This window comes from Streptopelia decaocto, assembly GCF_964273445.1.
Source record: "Streptopelia decaocto genome assembly, chromosome: 6".
Classification (NCBI taxonomy): domain Eukaryota; kingdom Metazoa; phylum Chordata; class Aves; order Columbiformes; family Columbidae; genus Streptopelia; species Streptopelia decaocto.
In genome coordinates, this window is record NC_138660.1 from 9,139,725 (window position 1) to 9,159,550 (window position 19,826).

At 43.2% G+C, this 19,826-nt stretch overlaps 1 protein-coding gene across 1 annotated transcript; it reads left to right on the top strand.

Moving 5' to 3' along the window:
- The first annotated feature begins 526 nt into the window (after nt 1-526).
- LAMP3 (lysosomal associated membrane protein 3) lies at nt 527-18,497 on the top strand. The gene is made up of 6 exons (XM_082054903.1): nt 527-764; nt 5,197-5,984; nt 7,370-7,492; nt 10,797-10,854; nt 12,048-12,215; nt 15,535-18,497. Exons 1-6 carry the CDS (start codon nt 719-721, stop codon nt 15,672-15,674), a joined length of 1,323 nt encoding a protein of 440 aa, XP_081911029.1. The 5' UTR covers nt 527-718; the 3' UTR covers nt 15,675-18,497.
- Nucleotides 18,498-19,826: the final 1,329 nt, after the last annotated feature.

Sequence of the window (19,826 nt, forward strand, 5' to 3'; positions counted from 1 at the left end):
GTCTTGGCGTGGTTTGCAGGAGGCACTTCATGGAACAGAGGTCAGTCATTGCTGTTTGCCAAGGAGTGTGTTTGGACACAACACCGACGGTGAGCCACCCCGGCTGATCTGCCTTGAACAAGCTCAGTCCTTGGAGCAGGACTGAACCAGCCAGCAAAAGCTGCAGCCCGTCCCCAGCTGGGACCAGAACCCGTGTGGGGTTTGCTCAGCCCTGTCTCCTTTTAGCAGGTGCTCTGCAGAGGTGGCTCAAGATCGCACCTCTCCCTTCTCTGCCTTAACATAAAGAGTTTGGCTCTAAAGAAAGTACTTTTTTAAAACCCACAGGGGAAAGCACTGATTTACAGGTGTTAACCCTCCACTGGGGTACAGCTGCAGTCTTTACCAGATTATCAAAACTGGAGTGAGGAGCATGAAGCTTTACATGGCTTTGCAGAGCCCCGGGTCTCAGCTGCAGGCTGAGAGCCTGCCCTCCCTCCAGTTAGCCCAGCAGCCCTTTCTGTTTTCACTTTCTTTCCTAATCATCATTTATATTTCCTTCTCTGGCAGTGCACAGACAAGAAGCATCGGTCTCCTGCTCTCTCTCCACCTCCTTTCCACCCATGTGACTGAGCACTCCCTGTATCAAGTGAAAGTTTTCAGTCCCTGGGATACCTTGATTTCCTCTCCATCTACTCCACGGTGAGAAGCAGCGTCTCTCAGACCTGCAGCTGCGCTGGCCATGGGGAGGAATGCACAACAGTTCATCCTGCTAACCTTCGCCTCTGGTGAGTAACATCCTCCATCATTTCTATCAGAAAAGTGAGACAGACTACGCTGGCTTTGTTTCTTTGCAGTCAGGACAGCACCTAACAGACTGAAAACTTTAAATAGTTTTGTTGCTAGCACTGAGGATGCTTTTAGTAAAGTCCTACTGCTACGAAATAGCTATAGCTATATTTAATTGCAGCTGCTATAGACTTAGTCTGATGTTTTCTTGTGTATTTTACTTGCATTCCGTGGTGACCTAAATTCTGACTGTGAGATGGAGTCAGCTCAAAATAGTATTAAAGCAGGCTTTTTTGAGCTTGCTTTTCTTAATTAAAAGTAATTTCCAGACTATCAGAACTCACTGAAAGTCTTTAGTGAGACAAGTAGAAGAAAAACTATGGAAGCGTTGCTCAAGTAATTCATTTGTCTGCATTGCAAGAGAGAGCACAATCAGGAAAGCAAGAGTGAAGCAGAGGGCTTGGAGAAGGCAGGCTGGGGCTTATCTCAATGACACACCACGTCAAAGTCACTGTTCAGTCCTTAATGCTGCTCTGTGAATATCTGTGGAGCCAGCCTGGAGAAGGATGTGTCCCAGCATGTCAAGTCATCCCTCAGTACCTGCAGCAGTAGAAAATCTGCCAGATGAAGGACAGCATGTGATTTAATCTGTGTAATGACTAAAGCTTTGAGCTTGCTGGTGGGGTGCTGGATTTCTGCTATGTGTTTTGCCATCAGCACACAGGGATCACACGAATAACACCTCCCGTCCCCCTCCCAGTGCAGGGAAACAGCCCAGGGGCTCGATCACAAGTTGCTTCTGCCATATCTGCTCTGCTTTCCCACACCCACTTCATCGCTGGAGCCGCTGAAGTAGCCCCAAGATGTATACATGAAAGGAGAGCAAGATCAGACTGAGGGAAGTGACACTAATAGCTCAGTGGTCAGCAAGGATATTTTGACCAGAAAGAATTTGGTTCCTCGGCTCCTTATCCATTTTTGATCATTCCTTTAATAACTTCTTGTGATGTGTTATTAATGCCACAAGTCAAGTCTTCCTGTGCAGACAGAGAATTAAACATAATTAGAGTTTAACGGATAAAGTCTGATGGATTGGAGGCTTAAGAAACTGCTCCCGTATTGGTGGGAATCCATGACAGTACTGAAACCTCTCAGAAAATCTCTGTGCTTTGCCAGTTCCTCAGGGACTGGAACCAAAGCAGCCAGTGCCAGTGAGAGCGTCTTTGGTGATTGTAGGAGCTGGGCCACATTTTCGTGCCCACACAGTCAAACATAAGCATTTCTGGGTAGCAAAAGCAGAACAAGCGTGCTGGGCTGCCAAGCAGCATGAGTGTGTGGTTAGATGAGAAGAGGAAAAAATCCCCAGCAAGAGTTTTTTTCACCAGCTGCACGACAGGACAGCAAGCTGAGAAATGTCACAGCCAGACGGTGGCACTGAGCGCTCCCCTTCCCATCGTGACGCCTGGGAGCAGGGCAGTGACCTTCCTTTGCTGACATTGATTGAAACTCCCCGATCACCAAAGCATGAAAATGAGGTCTCCAGGCCTAGACCAGGGACAGCAATTTTCCGAGAGCCGCTCTGATCCTGTTGTGGGAGTTTTGTTCTGAAGCGTTGCATGCATGGAGGTTTGCTGGACAGAAACGCGGCCCTCGGCACTTGTAACGCATCACTTTGAAGCTGAGATGAGACGAGGGGATTGCAGCTGCTTACCCCAGGGACCACGTGTCCCTCAAACAAAATGTTGGTCATTTGAAGTTTTGAAATGGCCTCATAGGAAAAAAAAACAGAGACGGATGGCGTTGCAGGGCTGCAATTTGCTGTTGCTCTGTGGCCCCTTTTGCTGGCAGAGCCATGAGAAGTGCTGGCATAGGGCTGGCAATTGGCTCCTTGGCCAAGATGTGCCAGGCTCTCGGAGAGGCAATGCTGAGGCACATGTTGTGAAGCCTCCCAGGCCTTAGCTGAGGGGTGGGTCAGGCATACCATGGGGCCACCTGCCCCTTTGCACAGCAGAGCTACTGACCTACCTCCAGCAGCCACCTGGAAGAGCCAAGACCATTAGGTGCAACTGGAGATAAATCCTCACCCATCCCTGGGAGCTCATGTGGCCAAAGGCGTTTCGAGAAGATGACTCAAACCAACAGGTTTAGCAGTGTGGCCGTGCCCTGACAGATGCTCCAAAATGCTGGGGAGAACTGTGGGAGGCTGGAGGAGCGGTCTGGCAGGTCAGTGGGTAGACACAAGCCATGGGCCACCCAAAAGACGTCTGACTTTACCCCTCACTGACCCTCTCAGGCTGAACATTCCTCTAGTGAAAAATAGTTAGGTTGAAATGAGCTTTTGAGGGAAAATTAAGTTGCATTCAAAAGCTATGGCTGGCATCCAAATGTTAGTGAAATAGTGTTTCTCTCCACGTCTGTAAGACAAGTGTTATCTGGTCAGTAATCTAAACCAATCTGTTAACTAAAAACTAAGAAGTACCGACTACTTCAGACTTGCGTAAATTTAAATATGGGTTGTTTTGCAATCCTATAGGGGAAAAAAGACTGAAAATTGCAACTTCTTCTTTTTGTTTTTTATCATGCTAATACACTTAGATGCAACTACCTATAGTTGGCATATGGCAACTGCTCTGAATTTCTACCAGCACATTGAGAAGGATATAAGTTAATCTGATTTTCAGATTGCCAGCAGGTGTGGGGAAAATGAGAAATGAACTAAAGTATCTTATTAATTATGGCATTTTTAGGTTCCTTCTGATAAAATTCACAATTGGAGGGATCTGTCCTGTCATTTCAACTGTAACAAGCTGCAATTCTTTGATGATAACAGCTATACTTGCAGTCAAGTATGTTTTGTACAGAACAGAGGTGAAACCCAGGCAATTTGAGGAATGTGGAATATATACCTACAATTCTGTTCTTCTCTAGCATAGTCATTTTAAGGGGAAATTGAAGTGTGGGTTCAGATCTATACATCTGTTCTCATTTCTTTTGTTTTGATCTTGAATTTAATTCAAAACCAAGTAGGTTCTGGTGTAGTCTATATGTACCCTAAAATGGTGAGATTTTGTGAATTCAGCTATTGTTGCAGATCTCCATTCATCCTGAGTGAAAAGAAATAAATGAAAGGAAGGTGAGCGTGTGAGATTTCAGCCACTTCCACTCTGAATGTGTCTCTGGCCTTAAGAGATTCTAAAATCCAAATCTCAGCAACCAGCCTGCCACAAAGTCTCCATACAGATTCATGATAAATTTATCTGGAAAAAAAACAACATGCAATAAACTTCTCAATGTTTTGTGGCATCCTCGGTGGAGCTTTACTGGTAGGAGTATGACCTGTCTTGGACTTTTAGGTTCCTGCTGCCTCCAAACTGGAGAATTCATCTCTGTCCTCCAGCTAATTTAGGCAGTGAGGCATTTAACTACACCTGAAGCTTCATGCCCATCCAGGAATTAATATATGTCAGTGATTTAGCTTTTAGCTTGACCTTGTCTCTTCAGAGTCTTGTTGCATACTCACAATCAAAGACTCACACAGAAGAGTTGTGACCTTCATCTAGTCTACAATGTATTTTTCCCACTTTTTATTCACTTCATTATTTACATTTAGGAGGCAGATATTTCCTTTTCAGTTCGGCAAGTGACACGTTTCTGTAAATGTTATAAGATGGAAGCGTAGTTTTGGTGCTGTGACTATTTTTAGATGTGGTCCAAAAAGCCCCTGGATGCTGTACACTTAAATTTGTTTCTTGTTGTTGAAAGAGCATCAGTAAGAGGGCTGGTCTTTCCCTGTTCGGAGAATCTCCTTGGGTACCTTCCAGAAGGGAAAATCTTTTGGGTTCAAGCTGACATGGCTACAATAAAACCATAAATAAATATCTGGAATTTCCCCATCTCACAGACTGGTTTCCCAGACTCTAATGAATCACTGTAAGACCATTATGCTGCTTCACTTCCTTCACACACACAAAATGTTCCCTTTCCCCATGCTTTCTTGGTAAGTAACCAACCATCCCCTTGTCTGTTACATCCACTTCGTCTTCCTTAGACCTTCGTAATTTGCTTCCAGCAAATATTTCTGTTCTACTGCCTGCAAGGGAAGTGTGTGCTGCCTGGGGATCATCCAAGGCCTGCACACACCTCTGGCATCCTCTGACTTTTTCAGCAGTAAAGGCAGCGTGTGGGGAGCTGGGAGCCCATGTGCTTCCACTGCAATGGGTATAGTCAGACGTGTGAAGACTGGGGAAATGGTGAAAGGTTATGGATAGTCCTGCACCATGTCTGCTTTCACTCATATCATGACTGGAGTCAAATGAAGAATAAAATCATATCACTCATTTGATAACAAAATCAGCACAGTTATATTGTGGGTATCAACAGAAATGTTAAACGTATAGGTTTCTAGACTACTGACTTATTTGTTTCTTGCAGCATTTTCCTCCTGCTTTGCTGAAGTGACCCTGGGGACTGAACTGTCTCCAGGAGCCACATCCTTCCACCATACGACTACCTCTGCTCAGCCACTTTCCTTTAATCATTCTTCAAGCCATCAAGGCACCACAGCTCATTTTAACAGCACTGGCTCTCCTAAAACAACACCCATAAGCCATAGCACGGCTGTACAGACAACAGACCAGAGTCAGGTAACAACAAGACCAGGCTATCACACAACGGTCCAGGCAGGAGAGACCACCACACAAGTGACCAGCCAGAAATCTCCCACAGTGTTATCCACAACATCAGCAGACAACACAACTGCAGCTGGCCCGGCTACAACCCAGGCAATGGAAATGGTTACAGCTGCAGTGAAGAGCACAACCGTACACTTCATGTCTTCAACCAAGCAAGGCAGAACACATGTGAGCACAGAAATGACAGCAACAGCCATGAATTCAACAATAAAACATACACCACCAAATACACAAATGACATCTGCTGCCGTAACTACTACAACCACCACCATGGAAACTGGAAAGCCCACCACAGGGTCAGGAAATCTAACAACCTTGCCTAAAAGTCTAACAGCCACAACCATGACCAACACAACAACTATTCGTCCAGAGACTCAAACAACCATCCCATCTACTACGAGGACAGTGAGACCCACTCTTGCACCGCATCCTTCTCCCATCCCCACTGGCACATACACCGTTTCCAATGGGAACAGGACATGCATCAAAGCAGTCATGGGTTTGCAACTGATGGCTCAAAATACACAGGTGAGGTGGAAGCGCTACAAGGCCGAGCTTTGTAATGCCTGTTTCTTCATTAGCTGGAATTTATTCTTTTTCTTACAAAGTGATTTTCAGAAGTGAGCTTGTATGATAAAAATATGTGGTTTGCTACCAGTCCGAGGCCTTTTCTGTGCCACAGCATCTCAGGTGCTGTACTTGGGCTTGTATGATGATGCCAGTGGGACATACAGGTGCTTTGTTATCTATCTGTGGTAGTAGTACTTGGGAGTTGTGTCTCCCAGAATGGGAGACTAGTTAAAATCCAAATTGACTTCAGTGAAGGGCTTGACATTGCAAGTTGCAATGAAAGCAAGAAATTGTCAGCTGTCAGGCTTGGATTCAGAGGTGGGTTGTCTTAATGCTGACAGGCGGAGATTTTAGGACACAGGAACTGCCGGGCTGGATCAGAGCAGGGTAGCTGGTACCCTCTCCCAGCAGTGATCCACTGTGAATAATTCAGCAAAAGACGTAAGAAAACCTGAAATGGAGATCATGTCCTTCAGAATTAAGGTTTTGTAACCTCCATTAATACAGTATGTGGGGTTATATCATCAGACTCCGGAGTTCATATGCCTCAAGCCATCTCCATTATCCATCCAAATATCCTTGCCTGGAGTCTGAATATTTCTAACATAGGATGAGTAGCTAATGTTGGTGAAAGCAATTTGCATGGAACCATTTAAGTTAGAAAAGACCCTTAAGATCATTGAGTCCAACCATAACGTAACACTGCCAAGTCCACCACTAAACCGTGTCCTTTAGCGCCACATCTGCACGTCTTTTATCCCTTGTCCTGTCTGAAGCCAGGCAGGGAGCATTGTTCCTAGCCTCACCAGAACACGGTGAGATGTTTGTTACAAAAGGTGTGTATGAGATGAGACTGAAGAAGCCAAATTGTGTATTTATGGCCCCAGAGCTCTCCTTTTAAGCTACAATGTGGGTTGGCTGATGCTAGAGGTGAATGGCGCAGGACATAATGGGGAGGCCAGGCTGATACAGGGAGCAACAAATTGAAGCCAATCTAACCACTGTCTGTTTCTGTCTTGATCTTTCTTCTGCCTTCAGGCACAAGCTCCCACTGCTCTCTCATTTTAAATTACCACTGGTGTTCATCTGACCCTGCTCTGAGTGAGCAGAAAATGATTATTTTCTGCCAGCTTAACACACTGGGGCAGCTCAGTGCTGTGTCAGACAAGCACTAGTGCTGGTTTATGAATGGGCAATGACCCCAGCAGCCACTGCCCTGTTCATTCAGCCATGTAGAGCCTGCTTGGAAAGCAAAACAAAAGCAGCTATGAATCTCTGTGATTCTTATTAAAGTTTTCCCCTCCTGCTCATCGGCAGCCCTGCAATGTCTCTTCTCTCCGCAGACGCAGATGGAGTACGTGGCTGTAAACCCCAATGAGACGCAGACATCTGGCAGCTGTGGGACCACGCAGGCTGAGCTGAACATAACTTTCAGTGGAGGGTTTATAAACTTCACCTTTGTAAAGGTAATTGTTGCATTTAAAGGGAAGGAGTGTTTAGGACAGGGGAGCTGGGACTACAGCTGCCTTTCATCCAACCTGTGCTGTGGGAAAAGGCATTTCATCCATTTCATTCCACCTGTATGTAAGGCACGATTACTCCTCTCCTTCTCAAGACACTAGGATCATAGAACCATGGGTGAACTTAGGTTGGAAAAGACTTTGGAGGCCACCTGGTCCAACCTCCTGCTCAGAGCAGGGCTAACTTCAACATCAAATCAGGTCTAGTCTATTTGAACTTGGAATTTGGAAAGGCTGGTATGTGCAATTAAGGGTAAGTACAGTGCCTTGCCATCCTTTGATAGAAACCATTTAAGAACGGTGTTAAAGCTACCAGTCTAGCAAAACAAAACCTAGAAATAGCTCCAAGCAAAAATCTGCCCCTTATTTTTATGTAGGTAAAAATCCAGTGGGATGGAAAGCCAGGTCTGACATTTGCAATGGAAAAGGATGGAGGGAATGGGTTTGGGGCTGAAGTCCCTGCACAGAGGCAAGCTGTGTGTGCCAGGAGCTCTGACTCATGTCATCAAGTTGCTTTTACAAAATGGTGCTTCGGGGACCACCTGAGTGCAGGTGAGATTAGTCATTCCTTTCCCATAAATGCCACGTATCGCAACTGCACAGCCAAAAGCCAGCTGTGGTTGTTAGATTGAAATGGCAGCCTGTGCAGCCACAGCTGAAGGGGACTAATTTAATCTTATTTTTGAGTGGAAAATTCCAAATAAGTGAACTACAACAACCAAATTGCATATAAGTGCCCTTAAAATGCACCACACCAGGGAGACTTATAAGTACACCCAGAAACTTGGCCAAGAGAGAGGCCCATGCTTACACAGTGGGAAAATGAGCTTTCTTTTTGACGTCGTGTCTGTTGATACCATGTTCCCTGCTGGGACCACATCGTACATGGATGAGGCTTTAACATAAACTACCACGAGTGCTGCTGATATTATAACCACAGGAGAAAATTGCTGAGTGCAGCCATCCTCTTGCTTTCTCAGACATTTACACAGTTTATGCAACTTGGGAGGCAGCACACAGTACCATTTCTCTGGAAGTTACTGCTGGGGGGTGATCCCAGCAGGGCTGGAGACAAAAGTTCATACTGTGTATGAAGTCATTAATGGGCAGGGAGGAATACGACATGGATTGGATCCCACCAAACTCTGCCTGTGCGTGTATTAAGGCCACGTCCTGGAGCTTCACAGCAGTTCAGAGCTGCATCTGGCCATCACTGCTGATCTCTGTCCTTCAGTTAATCAAGGCAAAATCTCAACCTTACAGCCTGGTGCAAAGCTCAGATTAGTGACAGTTAATACAAGTACAAATGGTTACTCAGTCATTTCCATAGGAAGTCCAAGAGGCAACAGCGTATTATACCCCACCAGAGCCATTAATGATTGAGCAGAGAAAATATTTCAATTAACAGTCATCTTGATTTTAGTTTATGGCAGAAAGTTTTCTTAAAGCTCCACAGGAAAAGTGAGGTAAAAAATCAAGGAGTTGTTTTAAAACAAAGGATCACTTCAGACCATGAGTGTTTGCTTTAAATGTATGCTTCCTGCAACAAGGGGAGCATTTTCTGTGCTACAAGGATCCTTAGAAAACGCCTGGTGATTCAAGTACCCATGAAAGCCCCAGCTCACAGCAGTGCTAAGGAGAGTGATGTGAACCTTTAGGAGGTGCTTGACCTGTCTTGCCCTGAAAAAGGTGGTTATTGGCACAACATTAGAAAATCCTCCCTTCACTTAAAGATAAGCCTCAAGAGCGTAGCAGGGCTCGGCTTAGACTTCTTTGAAATTCAAGTTAATAAGAAATCACTTCGCTGCTGGTTTTTGTGTGTTTGGCTCCACCAGCCTCTCCAACTGCTTTGAACCAGGAGTGCTCTGGCGATGGCACTTCTGATTTTCGCTGGTGAAAGAGGAGCTGGACTGGTGCGGGGCGGTGGGAGGTGAGCGGCTGGCTCAGTGCTCACCGCTGCCTTTTGCAAAGGACGGGAAAAAAGGAAGTTTTGTAACCAACCCACAAGAGCTGAAGTAGGTGCAGGTGTTTTCCCCAAGCAAAGTTATTAACTGCGGCCAAACAGAACACAGCACTGCTGCCAAAAAAAAACCCCGTAATATTTGACCTATTTATGTCTTTAAGTAGGAATAATGCTGAGAACCTCTTCTCTGGTGTATTTATTTCTTAAACTTTCCCAACCCATCCTACTAGCTTTTAAGCTGCATGATATAAAATCTGGATGCCCAGGAGACATTCATGTCTGCTGCCATTTATCCAGCAGCTGCACTCCCCAGCTCGCAGCTGGAATGAAAATGAACAGTGGCGCTGCCACATAAAGACTCACATTATAGTCCAACACTGGTACCAGGGAGAAGCTCCAAGGGCTGGTGTTCACTTTGTGACATCCCAGGGGAGGACAGCGTTCGGATTGCACCAGTGTTTTAGGGCACATGCAGGCAGGACACATATAACAAATGGAAATTTTGCTCTGTGCCGTTGTACCAGGTGCTTTCCATGTCAGCACGCGCGTGAAAAACAGCCAGCCAGCACCAACAGTGTCAGCAGGGTGGAAGAAATGGTTATTTCTTCCCTACGCAGAGACATCCAGGTTGCTGTTTCCTTATTTGTAGTGACCGCTGTTGTTAGACAAAATAGGAAATGACTGATACTGGTATGAGACCAGGTCCCAGCTCCTGGTGTATTGCTGACCTCTCCCAGTTCAGAAGGCCGATGAACACAGAAGTGCTGCTGCTGTCTCCAGTCTGCTCACACGAAAAGCATCGATGCATAAAGTGCACTTAGTGCCTGGAGTCCTGGGTGCTGAAGCTGTGGGCTGAGGTGCTGCAAGCGGTCAGGCTGCAGGTCAGCGCGGGGTGGTTCGGTGCAGGATCACTCGCAAGAGCACTGCAGGGACTCTCAGTGAAAGTATGTCAGGTGAATAAAAGCAAAAGGGCCTTATCACGTGCCAGTGAATTTGTGCAACGTATATTTGCTTAACTCCCTCTTACTTTTGGTTACTGCAAGTATCACACAGATGTCAAGCTTGAGCAGTGTGGGCAAAATCACACCTGCATGGTCTAGTGTCTATTAGATAGAGTGATTTGGAAAAGAAAAAAAAAAAAAAACAATACACCCAAGCAAGTTGGTTCTTGATGCTTTGAAACGTGTTTCTTTGGGAAATTCTTTGTGACCATTTTGCTGTGGTGAACTGTATTTTTTTCACAAATATGAGGATGTATTATGAATAAGGATGTATCTTGTTTTGCAGCAAGATCCAGTGTACTATGTCAATAAAACTGAAGCCAGATTGGAGTTATCTTCTGGAGGTCAGTGATTTTACACTTACTTAATTTCATATCAAACTGTTTCGGGATGAGATAGGTTTTCTTATCTTTAAAACACTGGATTTTGCAACTTAGGTATTTTATCAGGCTTACAACATGTAATTCACCTGAATCTTATGACATGAAAATGGAAGAGAAGGGAGTGGGCTGCAGTTTCATTAGAATTGTTCAACTTTTCTTTTGTCCTCAAAAAATTTCCCTGCCTTTCACTACTCTTTCAGTATAGAGATTACTTCAAACATAAATTTAAGATACAAAACAGTTCTAAAAATTTTTATCTGGAAACACAAAAATGCTGTGACTCCAGTTCAGTCTCATACATCTTTTCAATCTAATAGGCCAAATGAATCCAGTATCTGGACCACAGAAATGCAGAGCTGGATCCAGATTTCAAATACACCAATATGGAGAGGAGATGTGTCTGACGTTTTCCTTTGGCAAAAATAAGAACTGGATCTAGGCTGATGTTCTTCAAACCATCCTGTAATCCTAGACCTTGTCTGTGCTCTTCTCAGGCAAACAGATTTTCTCTTTTCTTATATAGCCCTGCTTCTCACCATTTGAACAGTCAGGAGCTGCCTCAGGTGCAACCTCCTAAGAAATGCTAAGAGAATATCATTTAGGTCAGAGAGAATTTTCTGTGAGATTTTCTGTGACATTAGTTTTGCACAAATTTTTCGCATGATACCAAACCTGTGGCAGGTTAATGACTATATGATGTTACTGCTCTGTTTGTTACTCATAAGTATTCGGACTGACTTATTTAATACATAAAGCAATACAGACTAGATATATCAAATTCCCATGCTAGAGATGGTATCTGTGTTTTGTCTGGAAATAGCTGTGCTAGAGACCTAAGACAGTTGTCTTCTCCTGCGAGAATCCTAACCCCTTCTTGCAGACTGAGGTTCTTAAAATATTATTTGAAGAAGCATCCAGAATTTTCACTACTTTTTCAGACCCAAGCTCAGCTGAGTTGCCCACTGATAATTAAAGCACTCATTTAAACATGGAAGAAATGTAACTGATACTTTATGGGGAAAATGTTTATGCTTTGTCACATCTGCGAATGCTGCTCTGCCAAAGCACCAGGGACCTTCCATTTTATCTCAGAAAGATTTTGGTTCCAACAGAGTTAGTGTGGATTCTCATTTATCTCTCTTTATGGCCTCCAGGTATGCTTTACTATGCAGCCATAAATGAGAAGCTGTTTACAACAAAGCTGGGGAATTCCTTTAAGTGTGCCAGCAAACAAACCTTCAGCTTGGAGAAGAACTTCCAGATACTCTTTGTTAATGTGCAGCTGCAGGCGTTTGATATTGCCGGTAACCAGTTTGGAAAAGGTAAGAAAGAAGGGACACCTTTTCCACCCTTCTGAGATCTACATACCAGAACTCTGGTAGCCTGATATATATTATCTGCTAGATTGCAACCACGCACACGCGTGATCCTGTTACACCTATAGCACAACCACAGCTTTGTCATAGTTCCCAGATAATGTAATCTGCCTGCTGCTGTATTCTCACCCTTTTCCAAGTCATTTTCAACACAGTGCTAATACCTATGAGAGATGGAAAAGCATTATTCCCTCCTGCATTCCGTACTTTCTGTTTCACCTTCTCATTAAAAACGTTCGGCTTTACAGCCACGATTTTATTCTTCACCTGCTTTCTCCCAGAGCAAGTGGAGGTGTGTTCACCACCACTGTATTGTCCAAACTCCTAATATGTACAGTTTAGTTCAAGGTCACTGTCCTTCATACAGTCAGAATTTAGGTATTTTGAAAGGCTCTTGACACTCATGATGTCCCACAGCTGCAGCAGCAAAACTGCCAACAAATAAGGGGTATTTGTGAATGCAGGATGACATGTTCAGAGCTGCTCTGTCTAGACATGATGAAATATGCTCCTGAGGAGGAGCATGACTGGCGTGCTCCCAGTTTCAAAATTAAATGTGATTCTCATTTATCTCTTTTATTGAGTACAGCCACAAAGAAGCAACCATGTGAATCTCATTTATCTCTTTTTTTTTTTTTTTTTGAGTACAGCCACAAAGAGGCAACCATGTAGCTTCGTAAAAGACACAGACAAACCAATTCTGACCCCAGGTCCTTGGATTGCCCACACTGGAAGAATGTATTTGGGTTTATCACAACTTCTTCCCTATACCCACACCTGGGGTTTCTTCCACAGGGAAATGAGATGTTGTCATCCTTGTTCTTGTCCAGGGATGCAGCCAGAACCTGGCCAGGCTGTGGGGTCCAGGACTGATGGGTGCACCAGGAAACTCCCTTGTCCCACAGTATGGACACCCTCACAGTCTGCTGCATTACTTCTTATGAGGTGCATGAAACATCCTACAAAAAGCAGAGAGGTGGACTAGACAGTACCCTGTGCTCTCTTTCACATTGTCCATCTTCACATTTCTGTGCCTTCCTCTCAGGGTGTTTCCACACAAGAACTCAGGTGGACAGAGAGGCCTATCAGCTCTCCAGCCCCCCACATGCACTAACATTCCCTTTTCTGACATTTTACTTTCTGCATGCTTACAAAATATTGCCCCTGTATTCTTTTTTTCACTTAAGAATGGCCTTTTGGCTCTGACTGATTCTTCTTTTGTTAGTTCACCAGTTTGGCTGCCTTTCTTTTTCTAGAAGGGTTATAATGGGAAACAACATTTGGAGCTTTTAAAAACATGGACTTTTTTTTTTCCATACTTTTCTTTAAATTCTTAAAAGCCATGCTTCTCATGAAGATTTTATTCATGGGATAACACTGAATTGGAACAACTCATGGGATCCCATCTGGTCCCCACATTCCCATTCAAATTTGTACAATGAGTGAATTCAGTTGTGGCTTTTGCTATGGCCTCACCTCCAGCAGAGACAGAGCTTAGAAAGATTCTCTCCTCCCCCACCAAGGCCAGGCTAATCTCTGCTAATCAACACCATATACAAAGTTAAATTAGTTTTACTCTTAATCAAAGGGCTGTGAAAGCAGCTACCACCTCTGAAATAATTCCCCAGTGGCCACAAAATAGTTATGAAACTCTTACATCCTCCTGGTGTGTATGCAGATTTTGAAAGACAAAATCCCCAGTGAAGAAATGGCTCTCTACACATCACCAGCCTCCTCCCCTTGGGTTTCTTGAGACTGGTAGTTTCACTTCCGTGCTCCTGATTTGCTTATCATTAAAACAGGAAGAAAAAGAAAACACTAATAATCACTGGTTTCAAGTTCCTTACAGTTTGGTACAGACAATGTAACATCAAATATAATAGCTTGGCCTGTTTGAGTCTGGAAAGCTGTAAAAGGGTTGTCTTCTAGTAGAATGCTAATTCCTTTGGCTTTGTGGCGTTGCATCACATGAAATCACCATCTGGATGAGAGGAGAAGAGGATCAGATTTTGGAGAGAGCCCTGCGGGGAGGCTCTGGAGCTGTGGCATGATGCTGTGCACTCCGCTTGCTCCCTGGGCCAACTGCCTGCTGTGGCCGTAAAGATTCCACTGGGGAAAAGGCCAAGCCAAGCTGCAAACTGTGCCAGCAGAGTCATCAGAATTAGACAATAACAACAGAGGCTTTTGTCTTAGAGTGCTGTTGAAATCTGCCTTGGAATAGTCACAGGGAGTGATGGGGCGGAGAGGATTGGGGCTCCCCCGTACTCTGAGTATAAACTGGGATATGCTGCGGGGTTTAGCTGATCAAGCTACCCTGCTTAGAGGATAGTTCACTGCTCAGGTGACCCTCAAAGCATCATGATACAGGTCTTTCCCTGGAGCCCAAGGAAGGACCGTTTGTTCCTACAGATGAGAGGGAAGATCTACGTCTGATCCAGTTCTGGGGTAGCACGTTAGTGGTCATCCCCAGACCTTGCCTTCATTCCCAGGGCTGTGCTTGTTGTATTGCAAATTTGAGTGATCCTGCCACTTTCACTTGGGTGAATATTCCATTTATGTCAGCGACCCAGATAGTGCACTCTCTCCATAGGAAAGCTGCCAATTTACCCCAATCGGGAAGTTCATTTTTAAGTAATAAGTTTCCATTTAATCAGAGGATGACATGAATGTTCATTTTGGTAGGCACTGGCTGAAATCAGGCTTTGCCCCTTTGTAGCTAAGAGGTATGTTTGGAGTGAATAGATCTTTGTGTGGTTCTTAAAAGATATTCTTTGCATCTAAACCTTTTCTGGTATCATCATATGTACCATAAAATTACAATGGAACCACTAAAGCCACCCCCTGGACTAAGTTCAAGGCTCCTGCCTTCCTCATCTCTTGCTGTTCTGAGTTAGCCACAATTATTCTGTATTAAACAGCGAGGACAATTAGAATTTCATTTTTCTTAGGAAACACTGACTTAACTAGGAATCTTGCTGCACTAATGTGCTGGTCTATGGGCTCCATTCTCCAGCCTGATCCTTTTTGTTGGGCAGAAGCAATTAGATGCCACATAGGAACAGGTTTTGTCCATGCAGTATACGTATTGCTCTTTATTTTTAGACTTGCACTTTGTAGTGTGATGCTCCACATCTGTGTGTATGTACTGATCTTGATGGTAAAGCAATTCTGGCTTGTATTTGTTAACTTTTCTGGAATATAGATGTACAGCCTAGGGGTACGGTATCCTGCTATAACACATTCTCTGATTTCTTTTTACTTCCAGAAGAAGAATGTTTTCCTGATAAAAAGAGCAAAGCAGCTCCCGTCGCAGTGGGCCTGAGCATCTTGGGACTGTTTGTCATCGTGTTTGTCACATTCCTGATTTCCAGAAGAAAGCCGCACAGAGGATATCAACGCATCTGAGTAATCTGTGTAGCAAGAAGAGAAGTCACAGGAGTTTTAACTTCTACCTGGCAATCTCACTGCCCTGAAGCCATATTTTTAAGTGGGATGACACCCTGTGTTTAAACCTGATTAATATTTCTGGAAGAGATTTCTTTGAGGTGGCAAGGAGAGAATTCACACCATCTACTTTAGGCTATTCTTGGCATCTAATTTAGATGAAGTCCAGAGGACCAAGTTTGAGGAGCTTATATTCTTTATATTATCAACAAAGGATGCAATTCAGACCACCTAAATCAGATGCCTCAAAATAGCTTAAAGCAAGCAGTATCACTAGTCCCTGGAAAATCCATTAGGTATCTTAAAGATGGTGCTTAGATTTATTAAAATAGATGAGTCCAGTGACACGACCTTCAGGTGAATAAACCAGAGGTCCACAGCTACAGCCAACCCTGTTAAGTGAGAGCTCAGTGAAAGCCTTGTGGGAACATTGTGCATGCTGAAGTCTAAGGGCAACTGTTAGTATGATTTCCATAGATAAGCAAGTTCCTCCCAGTACTGTAAATATCACGGCTACTTTTCGTAAGTTGGTAATATGTAGTAATATGTGACTCTCACTCCAGATAAAGTATCTTTAGAAACTTTTCTAGATACCATGTTCATGGAAATCCACTGGCACTGTATGCTCAAGGCTTCTGTGGGAAATAAAAGCTTGCACAGGCCTTGGACAAACTCTCTGCCCCAAAGCAAATGCTACCCAGTGAGCTCACAGCTGAGCAGCTGGATTGGCATCTGGAAATAATTTGGAGCTGCTTTGAAGCACATTAATTGTAACACTCTGTAGTCTGCTTCCGGCTCAGCCAATGATGAAGGCATGAAAGTAGTAATTGCTTTGGAGATTCAATTCAGCTTATGTTATTTGTTATAACAAGAAAAATCTCCTTGTCACAAAAGATTGACAAAGCTCAACAATTGCACAAATGTGCACATACAAACACACATGCATGAACCACATACAAATCTGTTCAGTGCAGCAAACAACATCAAAATTATAAGAAATTATATATAAAAACATTTACAAAAAAGAAAATAATATTAAATAAGAGCTCACTTCCTTCTTAGGACTTGGGGTAATGGCTTAAATTCTACCAATAAAGTTTTGTCTGGAAAAAGATTGGAATGGCACTCGTTGAACAAAAGAAACGCTGAAGTAAACTCCAAAAATTCCTTGTTGTTAATATGCTAAACAAAATAGAAATATTGGGAGATAATTTCTATTAATAATGGCCCAATCTTGAGCATTTATTAATGATGATGGAGCCTCACTGGATTTTCACTGGGTAAAACTGATGACAATGTCTTGTGAGTTTCATTTCCCTTAAGTATTTTTAAAATAATTTTGATATTTTACTAGTTGGGAGTTTACTCATCTAAATTAAGAATGAAAATAAATCCTTCCATTCCATTAATTACTAGAACATGCTGGTCTGTGTCGAGCAGGAATCTTGGTCATACTGTTCCATAATCACCATAATATGTAGCTATGGAAGTAATTAACAGTCCCCAGAAATTTTCCCTGTGAGTCTGAATGAACCAATAAAAAAGAGAAATATAAAGACATTTTTGTGGCTCTTTTGCACTTGGAGAAGCATAAGACAGAAGTCAGAACCAGCTGTGCACAAGGGAGACAGCTCAATACAACTATAAGGTAAAGTAGCACAAGAAACAGAATACCAAATGTTCAAAGCTTTAATGTAGATACCGTGCTTTGAACTGTATTCAGCTGAATATTCAAATTGAAATTTGAATGTTTCAACTATTATTTTGCAAAAGGCTCCAGCACTGTTAATATTACTTAATGAACTGTATTTAGCTTATTTTCACCCTTCCTCCTCCCCCCATCAGTGGCCAGGAAGCTGCTGAACGCAGGGACGTTGGTCAGGCCCTTGGCTTAATAGAGTCACTCTGGTCCTAGGGTTAGTTAATACTATGAATCTGTTGTTTAGAAAGCAGGTTTTTATACTCAATTAAAGCATTTCCTTTTTTAAAAACAGGAGAATTGACGAGGTGTCCAGCAGAAAAGGTAAATATATGGAAGAGATTCCATTTGAAAATGAACCTGTGTTTCAAAAACAAACACTGCCTAAAAAGCTCAGCACTGCACATGATCTGACTCAAAGCCGTTCCAACTAGTGATTAATAGACATCTTTCCCATTCAAAATTAAGTCCTATTATTTAACATGTTCTTTGGATTGTTGGGTTGCACACACCCAATGTAGACACAAGGGCATCCCATGAGCATGATGATATACTTAGCAAAATCAGCAAGGAGTTTGTAAAGCAGGATTTAATTTCTTTCAGTCCTTTTTGCTCTCCGATAGACAAAGTCCAAATTAAGAAACAGCTGTTAATTCTGGTTGAAAGAGGAAGGGAGATGTAGATTAGCTTCTTGAGTGTATGGAGATGGTTTGGTTGATCACATCCCGCTTGCTATAATATATGGTTGCTAAAAAATAATTTGCTATGAGAAGTAAGTTATGCTTTTTATTTTTCTATTACTGGTATTTCTATAACAAAAGTTGTATTTAGTCATTAAAGTGTGCATTGTTATGCATTTATTATATTCCTCAAGTGCTGTCTCACCTAAACTTTTAAAATCCAAGTACAATCTAACAAACAGGCAGGCTACTATAGGCTCTGGACACAAGCCACAGGCACAGATATACTTGTATCCTAACCATAACCTTGGTGATTATTTCTTCTGTGGCTTGGGCAGCTCAACTGACATTTCTATCTTTGTTTCAACAGTATTACCAAAAAAATAAAGGGGGTGTTGAAAAGATTATGTGATTTGATGTTAATCTCCACACAACTTCCAGAATATCTGAATTCACCATGTTTCTTTATATGACTAAATGTCTTTTTGTTTTCTATTGGTCTAACAAACACAGACCATAACTCATAGCAGATGTGATGGATGGATGGATGGATGGATGGATGGATGGATGGATGGATGGATGGATTACTTCATCTTTAAACTGCTTTCACAGATAATAATCTTAGGAATTATGATAAGAGTCTTTTGAGAAGAACGCATCCTTTCAATGTGAAGTTATGGAAACTAAAGGAAATAAATAGCTTGGAAAATACCACACATAAACTTGAGAATTCAACAGCTTCTGTGTTGGTCAAAGGAATTTCCCAAAAGATGGAGGTTGGACCAGATGATCTGTAAAGGTCCTTTCCAACCCAAACCAGTCTGTGACTTTGCTATGATTTCGCTGTTTGCTACACCAACAGCCAGCTTAAAATATCATAAATGTAGCACAGCTGCATGAGGTAAATTTCTCAATAAAAGGGAACACTAAAAAATTCTTCTGCTTCATCTTTAAAGGTTTTTCAGTGAACCTCGAAACCAAATTTGTCTAGATCTACATTTGGCTAGTAACTGCAGCCAGACCGTTTTGGGTGCACGGTCCTCTAAGGCCACTGTTGGGAGGCTGGGGCCTGGGTGGGCAGATGGGGGAACAGGACGCTGCCTTCTCTCTGGTGAGCAAGATAAGGCTCTGAAATGGCCAAATCCAACATGTCATGCTTCTCATGGCTAATGAAGCAAAGGTTGTTAGGTGGATTGCAGGAAAGCAGAAGACATGGTAAAGATGGGGGAGGAAATCCTATCTCTCTGCTGCCGGCAGCTGATTTGGGAACTTGTCTGTTAGAGAAGTGCCAGTGAGGACAGCAGAAATAAAAAAACTTCCACCACTGATAAAATACCACAATTATTCTTTACTTGCTATTACTGCTTCTAGTGGCAGTGTACACCCCTACATGATGGATAATTTAATGGCTACAGATCACAAGATGAAAACTTTGCAAGCCCCTTGATTTGCACTCCAGTGGCGAAGCAAGGCTGCCGGGAGAGCAGGGTCAGTTTGCTCTGCTCTTTTGCACTTGGTTGACCTGGAGCAATATTAAATTTGGTGCCAGGTTTGCCCAAGTGACACACGTAATTAGTGGACAAAGTTCCTGTCTTGTTCATCTTAGTTTTAGAAGCTGGGCTGGTAAATACACACTTGGGAGATGCATTTCAGCTGCTGAACTATGACTTAGATGGGGCCTTCTGCATATTCGTTGCTGAGGGAGGCTGGGGTGTGTGTCTGAAGTGGACCCTT

Coding starts and splice junctions, on each gene's coding strand:
- LAMP3 (XM_082054903.1), top strand. CDS start 719: ATGGGGAGGAATGCACAACAGTTCATCCTGCTAACCTTCGCCTCTG. Junction 5,985..7,369: donor TGATGGCTCAAAATACACAG/GTGAGGTGGAAG, acceptor TTCTCTCCGCAG/ACGCAGATGGAGTACGTGGC. Junction 7,493..10,796: donor TAAACTTCACCTTTGTAAAG/GTAATTGTTGCA, acceptor CTTGTTTTGCAG/CAAGATCCAGTGTACTATGT.